This window comes from Crinia signifera, chromosome 4 (genome assembly GCF_055691185.1).
Source record: "Crinia signifera chromosome 4, ASM5569118v1, whole genome shotgun sequence".
In the NCBI taxonomy this organism is placed as follows: domain Eukaryota; kingdom Metazoa; phylum Chordata; class Amphibia; order Anura; family Myobatrachidae; genus Crinia; species Crinia signifera.
In genome coordinates, this window is record NC_139220.1 from 80,721,135 (window position 1) to 80,733,791 (window position 12,657).

The following is a 12,657-nucleotide window of genomic DNA, read 5'->3' on the forward strand; positions in this document are numbered from 1 at the left end:
GTCAATACAGCAATTTGAGTAAGGAAGAATCTATGGCGTTAATAGATTTGGGTTCATACCATGATGTGACCATTCGTCCCGCCGACAAGGGCGGGGCGATCGTTCTACAGGACTTGTCTGACTACAAAACAGAAATTGTAAGGCAATTATCTGATACTAGTGTGTACCGTGCTTTGGGTAGTGATCCCACAGACACATTTAAAGCTGAACTTGAGGGCATGTTACGGGAGGCCGTGGCCGACGGTACTATTGGTAGTGACTTGGCTAAAGCTCTGTGTCCACGAGCACCGGTGGTGCCGTTAATTTATACGCTGCCCAAAATAAACAAGGGCTTGAATCCACCGCCTGGCAGACCGATAATTGCAGCCCGCGGCTCCCTGTACCAAAATGTGTCTACCTATATCGATGCCATTTTACAGCCGTGTATTAAAGCTACAGAAGGTTTTTTGCTAGATACCACGGCATTCTTGAAGAGGCTTTTAGAGATTGGTGTCATTCCGGCTGGGTGCTTGCTGTGCAGCCTGGATGTCACCAGTCTCTACACCATAATACCTAACGATCAGGGTTTGCTGGCTGTGAAAAGATTAATACAATATAATTGTCTATACGAGGGACCAGACATTGAGTTTACTGGAAACAGTATTAACTCATAACTATTTTCTTTATGACAGTAAATTTTTCATACAGACGTCAGGTTGTGCGATGGGGACAAATTTCGCCCCATCGTACGCCAACACGTATATGCTGCAAGTCGAAAGGGATTTATTTTTCTCAAAAATAGATGTATCTGGTAGAATTCTGTTCTATGCCAGATACATCGATGATTTATTCTTGATCTGGCGTGGTGAACAGAAAGATTTTGATGAAGTCATATTGAGTGAGAATTCCCGTGACAGCCCTGTTAAATTAACTTCAGGTGACTGTGTGTGGTGGTAAGGTCTCCACAAATGTATTCACCAAGCAAACTGATCGGAATTCGATTTTAAATGCAAGTAGCTTCCATCCTAAAAATCAAAAATTTGGATTGCCTTATTCGCAGTTTGTTAGAGCAAGGAGGATATGCAGTAGTTATGAACTGGCAGAGAAAGCTATTGACACCATGCTAGAGAAATTTTTGGCAAGAGGTTACCAGAGGCCATTGTTATTGAAAGCAAAAGGGAAGGCTATGCAGCAGGAAAGAGGACGCCTGCTTCAATATAGCAAGAAAGACAAGAGTAAGAATAGGTTCCCGTGGGTAAACCATTTCAATACAGCTAGCTCGGTGATTAATTCAAGAAGCAAAGGGTTATGGCCTATGGTAACCTCTGACACCAATTTAGGTCTGGAGGGAACTAGCTTGAGCTGTTACTCCAGAGGTAGAAATATCAGGGACCTGATTGTAAAAACAGATGTGACTTCGTTGGTCCAGCAAACTAGTGAACAATTTTTGAGACCCCGCAAAGGATGTTATAGGTGCCTAGATTGCACCGCGTCTCGTTCCATGTCGACTGGACCCACATTTGTGCATACTAGATCAGGCAAGAGGTTTGAGATTCAACATAGGGTGTCATGCACTACTAAGTTCATAGTGTACATGCTTACTTGCCCTTGTTCGCTCAGCAATGTGGGAAAGACTGAGCGAACATTAAGAGAGAGATTAGCCGGGCATAGGTCTGCGATCAAGGCTGCTTATGATAAGGGTAGCAGTGATCAGCCCCTTGCCCATCACTTTTTTGAAGCCAAACATAGTGTGTCATCACTCAAAACCATTATTATTGATCATGTGCCTGTCACTTTAAGAAGAGGATATCGAGCACTAAAGTTACTAAGGAGTGAAGCCTGCTGGATACAGCGATTAGGCACTTTGTCCCCCGGAGGCCTCAATGAGCCGCACGGGTTACATTGTTTCTTATAACAGTAACTGTTTGATATTAATGTCTCTGTTACATACTGCTAAGATAGTATCCGGATTGTAACATATGGTATTTCGGCATATCTATAAGATTTAATGTTACAAGGTCGTTGATATAGAACAATATGCATTCCATGTTTACCACTGTGTTTCTGTGTGTATAATATTAGCATATGATGCAATCGTTATATTTTGTGATACTTCCATTTCTGTTTTAATGTTATGTATATATTGGTTGTTGGTTGCCTAGGCGACTTGGCCAGCGACAGGAACCGTCAGTATCCTGCGTATCACCAGTGCGCCGTATGCTATAGGTTGCCATGGTTTCCAGCACTGAGTGATGACGCAGAGACACGGTACCGCAGCGGGCAGTGCGTCCTTGGCGTCCTCGTGCACTGGGGTTCGGGTATGTATAAGTTGTGTGTATGTTCATATGTTTTTTGTATCCCGATGACAGAGTATGATTAAAAGCTCCGAAACGTTGATGTGAAGCTCCTGTTGTATGAGTCTTCTTGAGAAGTGAGTGCCGCACTAAGAAGGTGATATATATATATATATATATATATATATATATACATACACATAACAGCAGTGTAGACCCCTGGGCATAGCAATATATTGGGGCCTCTACCTATCCTCCAGCAGTAGGTCTGGGGGGTGCTATGAGCGGAAGCTTTGATGTCCTGCGGGTGGTAGGGGGTATTATATCAACCGCCCGTGTAGGCCCTGGATCAGTAATTTCCACTAATTACCCCTTTACTGCACAGATGGCGGGAGATGAGGTGGGAGAAGGGGGCATTGGGCTGAATGAAGGGGTCCTGATACATAACTTCCAGGGTGGTAGAGGATGTTTAATACGCAGAGGAGGGTTGTATAGTGGAGTGGGCTTATTATTCATAATTTTCTGGTGGGAGGACAGCTTGCTTGACTGCAGATATCTCCATTTCCCGGAACTAGATTTCTTAGCTTTTAATGGAATTAAAAATTTGAGACTCCCACCTACCAAATGGTACTAGGGGACTAGGGTATCAGATTTCAGGGAGCAGAGAAATCTGCCAACGATTATATAAAACTACATACCAGGTGTGTGGAGCTGGAGCAGTAACCAGCTGCTTGAAGGCTGATATCGTTGGTTCTGGGCAAAGTAGAGACCAGCTTCTAGTGTCCCTCAAAGGGAGAGAGTCCCAGCTTTTGGAATATACCCTCAGAAAACTCTACATCAGACAGAAACTGAAATATCTGACTGGGGAGAGCAATTAACAGGCTTGGATGGGGACCACTGCTTTGAAGTCAGATATCCCCGGTTCCCCAGGGCTGATTTTTAAAATTCTTGTACCCATGGAAAGAGGGGACCCTCTGCTTTCAGATTAGGGCCCTCAGATTCCTGGGGAGTTCTGGGTACTCAGAAACCCCCCTGCATGTGCTACTGATAAGCCCTATAAACTTTCATCTTACAGCAAAGCTTCTAAACTCGGTTCTCGAAGTTGAATTCAACACTGTCACCGATCAGAAGAAGACATCAATTTCTTAGTCATACATACTCACAAGTGCTGTAGGTAGGCTCACACTGCACTGACATGACTTGGAACTTCTCTTCATCTGTTTCCACAATCAAATTGGAGAGATATTGCTTCACCTTCCTGGCCATTTGAGCATCCTCATACAACTTCTTGGCATTGAGAAGGGAACTCCGTCTTGACCGTTTTTTGTGAGCTCCAACTTGAACATCTAGCATATTTGAGTTTGTGCTTCCTTGACTCAGTGATCTGTAAGATAACCGTGGAAATGATAGGTGGTTAAGGTAATTTACAACCATTATAAGGAGAAGTTTTAAAACAAAAGATATGCCTATAGTACCTCGTGGTGAAAGTGTCAGTTAAGTACAGCTGGGGTAATTGTTAGCATTGCTGTAGAAGAGCAATGATGTTTTAGTGTGCAACTCACACCAATGCCCTAACTGAGGTTCTGGGATTTGCTGGTTTCCTCCAACATTCTAAACACATACAGTAAGGGTTAATGGGAAAACATAAAATTAGCCATAATGTATAGCTTTGTGTGTACATGTGGTAGTGGATGTAGACTACAAGCTCCACTAGGGCATAGCAGGATGTGAATGGTGAAATATTCTCTGTGAGCATTATATAAATGACTGGTAATAAAATAAAAATAAAATAGAAATGGTTTAATAATGGTTTGATAGTCAGATGATTGATAAAAATCTCACTAAATATCTATGCTATTGCAAAACAATATTCAATAAATACAATGTATTAATACAGTGTATAAAGTACTTGATACAGTGGCGCAACCATAAATTTTGCTCCCACCTGGCAAAATATTTGTGGTGCTTCCCCAGCACCTCTCTAGCGTGTTTTGACGTCACACGCATAATGGAGAAGCTGAAGCAGGATAGAGGAAGAGAGACCAGCAGACACTGCTTCTTCCCTTGGCTCTGACGCATCCCAGGCTGCCCTGGCACGCCTATCCGCCCTCCCATCCTTTACACAGTAGCCAATAGCTGGCTCTGTGTACAATCAATTGAATCAGTGGGGGGATTAGTCGTCTCTGCCATGGCCGCACCCGCGATGCGGTTAACTCGTAGATAATAGGTTAGACCTCTCAGAGGAGGTACAGTGGATCTGTACTGCACTGTACTGACTGACAAAGCATTTTTTTTATTTACTTGGTGCAAGAGGGGAAAATAGGGATTGGTGGGTCCTCCTCACTGAAGCTCGGAAAGATACTCTTCCCTGAACCCCCAGAAGGGTTAGGATGGGTTGGTCCTCCTCGCCGAAGCTTGGAGAGACCCTCGTAGGCCTCCCTCTGCCTTGTGGCTCAGGGTCGCCCTCAGGGACCGCAGCTTTCCCCTGAAGGAGAGAGCTTTGTTACGTGGGGAGTGGGTAGCCCATAAGGGTCGCACACACAGCCCAAAAAATGTGACCAAACTAACAAAAAACGGAAAATGTGAAAAAGTGACAAATGTGAGCGGGCTGAAGAGAAATAATTATATAATAATTAATCAATAAATAATTAAAGAGACCCCAGCCAGAAGGCCGGGGTGGGGCTGTAATACATTGAGTAAGGATTTAACCCTTTGCTAACTTAAAGGTAAGTGCGCAGTACTAGTGCCAAAAATGTGCTGGTGGGGAAACCAGTGAACGCTAAGGCACCTCTGACCAGGAAGCGCGCTACACCTCTGGCTCTAAGCAGCCGGCCAATCAACGTTCAACAAAGTGTTTCTCTGTTCCTACCTCGGGTGTTTTCAAACCCCTGACATGGGAATGGATACTCCACCGGGCTTTTCCATTGACTTCCTTGAGGTTTGAGGCCCCCTAGGAAGAGCAATCTACGTGTTCCCGGTGTTTCTCACATCCGAAGGTTAAAGTACTAAGCTGGGCTTTTCGCTGACTCACCATCAGAGGCTATGAACCTCTGGAATGGGAGCAATCTACTCAGTTCCAGCGTTTCCCCGCTCCTTGGGAATGGATACTAGACCGGGCTTTTCGCTGTCTCATCTTTCAGGGGCTATAAATCCCATAAAGAGAGCCACCTACTAGGCCCGATGTTTCTCCTCTCCCTACAAGTGGGGGGAGGGCTGTCAGCTCCCCACACCCCCCCGGCAGGATGAAGGTACTCAGCAAGATTTTTCAATGCTCCCAGGCATGAGGGGTCCCATAACCTCTGCCCATTTGAGCAGTTACTAGGTTAAGACTTTCTCTATTCTTTTGCCAGGGGCCAGTCCACACCCACTGATAAAATCAGATACTACACTTGATCTTAGCCAAAGGGCCGAGAAGAAACTGGCTGATATAGCATTGGGATATCTGAACCTACCCCCCGAGTAGACTTTGTGGCAACAGGGGGTATTTGACAGGCAGGTATATAAAAGAGAACAGTTTCTCAATGGAGGAGATTTTATCCTGATGGATCCTGTGTAGCAGACATCAGAGGAAACCCTACCAGGGCTGTGTCTGTGTGAGCCAGTACCCCAGGCTGGGGGATATAAGACTCTAGCTAAAGGTATTTACAATATTGATGTTTATATTTTGTTTAAAAGTTATAGATGACACAGTGTAGATGCACTCTATAATTGGCACAGTATAGTACTTATTAAGGCATCATTTACTGTACAGTATGTCTTGTTTTAAGTTAGTTACCTACTGTAGTAAACTTTAAATATGATTAAATAAAACAAATTGTTCCACAAATAAATGGCAAATAGAAGTTTGTACAATTCAAAAGATATGGAGAACAGAATAATTTATAGCTGAATTATCTTGTACCGCAAATTTATATTGTCTTATTATTCTGAAAAGTCAACAGTTTATAAGGAAAGTCGGTAGAAAAAATTCAGTGTAAGAGAAAGTGCAATTTATACTCCTCATACACCACTATTCCTGGTCACACCCAGGATTTTGTACATGGCACATCCCAAATGGCTGAGACCAATCTGACTGGTGGCCCAATCAGGCTTATTGGTGGGTTGGTGATGCTCTTCATATGGTGTAAATGGGTGCCATGCTGCATTGACCAGGCTTACCCATTCACACTGCACTGCAAGACAAGTTAAACCCCTGTTCAACCATGCTCGTGACTTAAATTGAAATGGCTCACTCAACCCAGCTTATTTCAACTGGGTGCTTTCACACTGCACAATATCCTGGGTTGCCGTTATCTTTATAAGCACCTCTAAGAATTCCCCCTTTAGCAGGATCATCTTTTCTCTGTGAGTCATGCTCTTGTCTCTATTATTTATTAAACCTGCTAGTTTGAAGTAGAGGTACTCCCGACAGATGTCTCCAAGTGAATTAACCACAAACCGCAGGAAGTTAACTCTTGTAATTTTCTAAAACAAACATTTATGACCACTTTACTGACTGAGAAGAAAGAGGCTGAGAAACAGCCAAGAACCTGCCTGATGCCCAGCGTCATAGCTGATTATCTCAGATTATATAAGGAATCCACAGTATAATACCTGTAGTTACGATACAGACGTCTCAATCACTCATGTGGAGGTGCTCCATAGAGAGTAAGGTAATGTGATCAAGAATAAAGTACTCTCTCTTTTTGGAGAACACTTGTAGTATTATCTTATACAAAACTTAACTTTTAATGCAAATAAACAATGTTAAAATAATCACCTGACAAACAAGACATTAACATACATGGCCCGTTAATTGATGACTATTGATCCCACTGTGCGCCTACATTGCACTGCAATTTTGCATTTACATAGCAGCATGGCATCGTTCATTGAGCTGTCCTTCCCTGCATTGTACAAGTGTTTACTCACTTGCGGGTCCAGGGTCTCATCGCCCGCCGCATCAGCTGGCTACATATCATAATAGCGTGTGCCTAGCCTTTAACTATTAATACACATTAATTGCAGGTCCGACACAGCCTAAGTGGTATATATGTTTCTCCTATGACAAGCGAACAGGTGGATTGTGGGCACTTGTCATGGCCGCATGTGACCCGTTCATAGGAGCGCACACACCCATGCAATCCAAGAGCGTACACACTCAGGCAACACGGTTGGTGTAATGGTTAGCATTACTGCCTCACAGCACTAATGCCATGGGTTCAATTCCCACATGGCCTTAGCTTGTATATTTTCCCCGGGCTTCTGCGAGTTTCCTCCGGGTACTCCAGTTCCAGCCCACATTCCAAAAACATACTGCTAGGCTAATTGGCTCCCAACAAAATTAACCCTAGAATATCTGTGTACATGTGGTAGGGAATATAGATTGCAAGCTCCACTGGGGCAGGGACTGATGTGAATGTTCAAATATTCTTTGTAAAGTGCTGCGGAATATGTGTGCTCTATATAAATAACTGGTAATAATAATAATAATAATAATCCCATACCTCCCAACTGTCACGATTTTAGAGGGACAGTCCCGATTTTCGGGTCCTGTCCCGCTGTCCCACCCGCGGCAGGCATTGTCCCGCTGCGGGGGGTGGCAGTTGGGAGACCCCCCAATCTAGTAGAATAGACGCTGTGCGCATGCGCACAGCGTCTATTCTCGTATGAAAATGAGGTCGCGGCTAATTAGCATAAGCCGCACCCTCATTTGCATACGCCCCGCCCCCTTTTTCGGACGCTCGTGCGGCTTCGCCGCGCGAGTGTCCCTATTTGTTCAGGTCAAAAGTTGGGAGGTATGATAATCCCATGAATCATAGGTGTGTGCCCATGACCACAGGCACACTAGTTGCAGCAATCAATTTAAGCTGCTTAGATGAGGGGTGATTTATCTGTATTTGTATGTGTATATCTGGTCAATTTGTAGAAAGTGTGGGCTGCTGAAGGGGATGTCATCTTGAGGGCACAATTATGCTTCTCTAGACCCCTAACAAGCAACCACAGCCCCCTGCTCAGCACCCTTGCTTCTGGTTAACTACCTTGCGCACAAATGTACAGATGTGTCCCCTTACATTTTTGCCTATAATGCACCATTCAAACCTCCGAGTCACAGCATGGCATGTTGTATCGTATGGTATGCCAGTTCATTCACATCATGCAATACACAGTTTAACCACTGGATGGCGAATGCTCCATAAACAAAACAACTGTAAAAATTATTGTTTCCGTGGATGATGATCCTTGATAAGCCACCCGATCAGCACCTACTCCCAAGCTTCATCACTATGCTGCTGTGTGCTAATGAGCCGCATTATGCTTGATGCAAACTGGCACACTTAACTTTGTCCAGTGGTGCAAGTAGAATTTTTTTCTTGGTGGTACTGATAGCCTCCACCAAAAATGGGCGTGGCCATGTGTCATGAGGGGGGCGTAGTCACACAAAGCTAGAGGAGTGACAAAATGACAATAGTGGCGTGGCATCAGGAGACAGGGAATGAGAAACAGGGAATGGCTGGGGGTGGGTTGGCTCTTGCTTGGGGGAGAGCCGGGCAGCTTGTGCTTACAATTGTGGAGCCTGCTCTTCATGCTGCCGGCGCCGCTGATGCCTGTCAGTGTGACAGGCTAAATCAGCAGTAACCGGTAGCTGCATACAGCACCAATCATAACGCTGGGTGGGCGTGCTGCGGATGCATTATATTTAGACTTAAAATAAAAATAGAATTGAAAGTGGGTCAGGGGGTAAGTGGTACTGCGTACCTGCAACATATTTCTTACAGGTACTCCGTACCACATAGTACCCCCTTACTTGCAACACTGACTTTGTCGATTAAAAGGCACACGCTGATACACACCTCTGAACATTCTCAGATAGTAATAACTGTTTAATTTAACAATAACTAAATTAGAGAGTGCACTAAAATACAAATGTTTTAATATTTCACATAAAATTTTACAACATATTCTAAGTACTATAGTTTATACAAATATCACCGTATAGATGTAATATCTCAACTGACCACTTTCATGAATAATAATGCTGGTATGCAGAATATAATAAACTCTAGTGGAAAAAAAAAGAGTCCAGAATCAATATAAGTAGATAAGGACCAGTCGCTATGCTCGACCTCCCCTTAACCCTTTGAGTGCCAAGTTAACTTTTTTATTCATCGTAATGACCTGTATTGTGTTTTGTATTGTAAACATTTTTTATTTGAATTTATATAACAAATGTGAGCGACACTGGCATTTTTAGAGGATATTTTGAACAACTCTCAGAGATGTTGGCACTCAAAGGGTTAAGGCACACATGCTTCTGATGTGGAACTTACAGCTCCAGATGTCCTTAGTGTCTACAACCGGCTAGCCGGATAACAGATGTAATAAAGTTCCCGACTGAGCAAAAATGGTGTAAGCCCTCTAGGCTTTAGCTGGGTAATGGTCGGGAGATGTCTGAGACTTCTGTGCTAGTGTTGAAGGCTATGCCTGATATCTTAGAACCCCTTGATGGTATGACATATGAGGCACTTGATGGTGTAGCGGTGTGAGTCCCAATCACTCGCGGTCAGTGGAGTGGTTTCTCTGCCTTATTTTGAAAAATCCGCCCTGTGAGCAGTGAAATGCGTGAAATTGCAGGTGTTGTGACACAGTGTTGAGCCTGCCTGCCGCTGCCCGCCCGCTGAGGTAATACTGCTGCCACATTGATTGTGATTACATCCTTACAACTAACCAGCCAGCGCAGCACCGGCTGCCAGCGGACAAGTGTAATGCCTGGTACACACCAGAATGATCCTGATTGTTAGTAGATCGTTAGCAGATTGTGTGATGGTCGCACGATCTGTTGGAGCACACGATCTGCTAACAATCTGCATCCGATCTGATCCCAATCCGATCTGAGTCTGTATCCAGTTCAATGGATCTTTTACAGATCCTACCTGCAGCAGGTAGGATCTGTAAAATGACCAAATGACAACGGGGACGCGCATCGGATTGTAATCAGATCGGAATTGGATCTAAACATGCAAAAACATGCCCAATCTACATACAATCGGTTGGAATTGGATCCAGATTGATGGGATTGAGCCCTAATCATTCTGTGTGTACCCTACATAAGAGCCCACTGCACGGATTCCCAGTGAGAGTATTGGGATCTGGAGCCAGTCCCTGAGATGTAAAACAAATATGGGTATGTGCCGATAATGCAAAAAGCCCCACTGTGTGTTTTGAAATTAAAACAGCGACTTTTCTGTCCAATTACACAGACTGTTTATACAATTTATTCAGCTTCTGATACACCAACCACTGTGTAGTCATTAACATTGTGAGCATATGAAAAGAAGCTTCCATTAACTTATTCGGTGAACAGTTATTATTAAACACAGCATCATCCATGGACTTTTTCTAACGTGCCTGGCATGCTATCGTTTTAAATGAACCCCCAGAGGTTTATATCTGTTTAATGATTTTTGCTGATTGCATCTTTATTTTATTTTTATTTTTTCTCTTATTATATTTTTTTCTTTATTTAAATTTAAACATTTTCAGATTTATTTATCTTTATTTTTGTTTATTTTTGATTTATATGTTTTTGTTGTTGGTTGTATTCCAAAAATATTTTTTATGGTCCAATAATTGTGATATTGTTTAAAAAACAAATATATTTGAAATATACAGTACGGTGTATATGCTATCTAGTGCACAGAAGTGTGTTTTCTATTTGGTAAATTTTGAAGATTTGCATTTCTCCACTATTTGTGGTAGCTGACAGACTAGTTTACCAGCTGCTCTAACACCGTACGACATACTTTCTTTGGTTTCACTTGCTGACTAGCTCAGAAGTGAGGAGGGAGGATGCCATCATTTGGTAAAGGGTCAAGAATAATAACGGTGATGAGAATCCTTCATCTTTATGCATATCTCCATATATACAGCCGCAACGGTTTCCTCAGAAGATTCTCAGATGCCCCGAAAAGGGGCATGACCTCAGAAAAGGGGGAACGTGGCTTCACAGTAATGCCTCCCACTTCAATCACTATGGGGGCATGGCCAGCACTCTGTGAGCTGCTGGTATGCCCCCAGTCCCTCTGTCTGCAGTGAATAGAAGCTGTGCACAATTAACCAGGTTCCATTCCCAGGAGGGCTCTGGAGCTGTATATGTGGCTCTTGGATATGTGAATTCTGCACCCCCTAAAGTCCTGTGCGCTTCTCTTCTTAGTCTTGGTAAGTTTTATTTGGTGGTCTTACAATGTCTTTTTACACATGAATTAAACAGTATTTCACTATTTGAGATTCCTCTCTCCATTAATTCACAAATTAAATACAGTGGAATCATGTGTTAGTGGAAAGATAATTGAAACTGTAAGACAAAATCGGCAAATCCTACAAAACTATGAAATTCCATTAGTCTCCATAGAGACTTTTCTCCATAGAGACTTTATTTTGAACTAATACGGTGGATTCTAAGTGCATTAAGCCCAATAATATTCTCCTGCATGGGTCCTGTAATTATCACGGTGCAGAACAGTGATTGACCGGCAAAAGTGTCCACCAGTATGACCGGGGGTGGCCCAGCCAAAAACTGCCCCAGGAACTGCAGGTTCATTGGCCATGCAAGCCTGGACAGGACAGGCAACCTGAGTAAGGTTAGACTTAGGCTGCAGTTTCTGAGGGACACCGTGACCATTGGTCGATATTTTCCTCTTAAACTGTGATCGCATTACAGTTTGATGTGATTGCAAGTGCAGGCAGGGGGCGGTATGCACCTCCTCCTGCATTTGCATTGCTTAAGGATTGCATATGCTAAGGTAATGCGAGCAGTTTAACCAGGGCCGGTGCAAGGTTTCTTGGCACCCTAGGCAAATTGTCAGCGCAACACCCCCCCCCCCTCCCTGTCAAAATAGCGATCCCCTCAGTTTTTGAGGATATGGCATCTCAGAAAGTAAGTTTGGTGGATTGGGTTAAAGTATTAGGGATAGGATATTAGGGTTGATTTACCATCATGGTGTTACTGTTAGGAGTTATGACTAGGGGGAGGTGTGTATCTGCGTATCATTTATATATATGCCTGCGTGAATAAATTCCATGCAGCCATCATCCCTGTTGCTGACAATTTGGGGAGCAGTAGCGGGCGGGCCAGGAAAGGGGGTTAGATTAAGGCACTAGTGGGGGGACTACAGATAGGCTGTGGGAGGGGGATATGGTTAGACTGCAGGGAGAGTGGGTTTGGCAATTAGAAGGTGGAGGTACAGTATGCTGTGGGGCAGGTGGTACGCTTTAGGTGGTGGGGTACAGGGGTTAAGTTTATGAACTAGAATGGAGGGTTAGGGTCAGGCTGTGGGTGGGATGGTTAGGTTGCTGCAAGGGATGGTTAGGGTACGGGGGTAGGGGGATAGGATTATGGTACATA

General features: G+C 43.7%; 1 protein-coding gene and 1 pseudogene across 4 annotated transcripts in view; both read right to left on the minus strand.

Moving 5' to 3' along the window:
* Positions 1-12,657, minus strand: part of RAPGEF6 (Rap guanine nucleotide exchange factor 6) — a 139,245-nt gene that overhangs the window by 23,179 nt on the left and 103,409 nt on the right. For all 4 annotated transcript variants that reach the window (XM_083181897.1, XM_083181895.1, XM_083181896.1 and 1 more), the window contains one exon: positions 3,437-3,657. In XM_083181897.1, the coding sequence (XP_083038023.1) occupies positions 3,437-3,657 (221 nt within the window). The remainder of the gene's footprint in view (positions 1-3,436; positions 3,658-12,657) is intronic.
* On the minus strand, positions 5,556-5,692 carry LOC146076324 (U2 spliceosomal RNA; annotated as a pseudogene).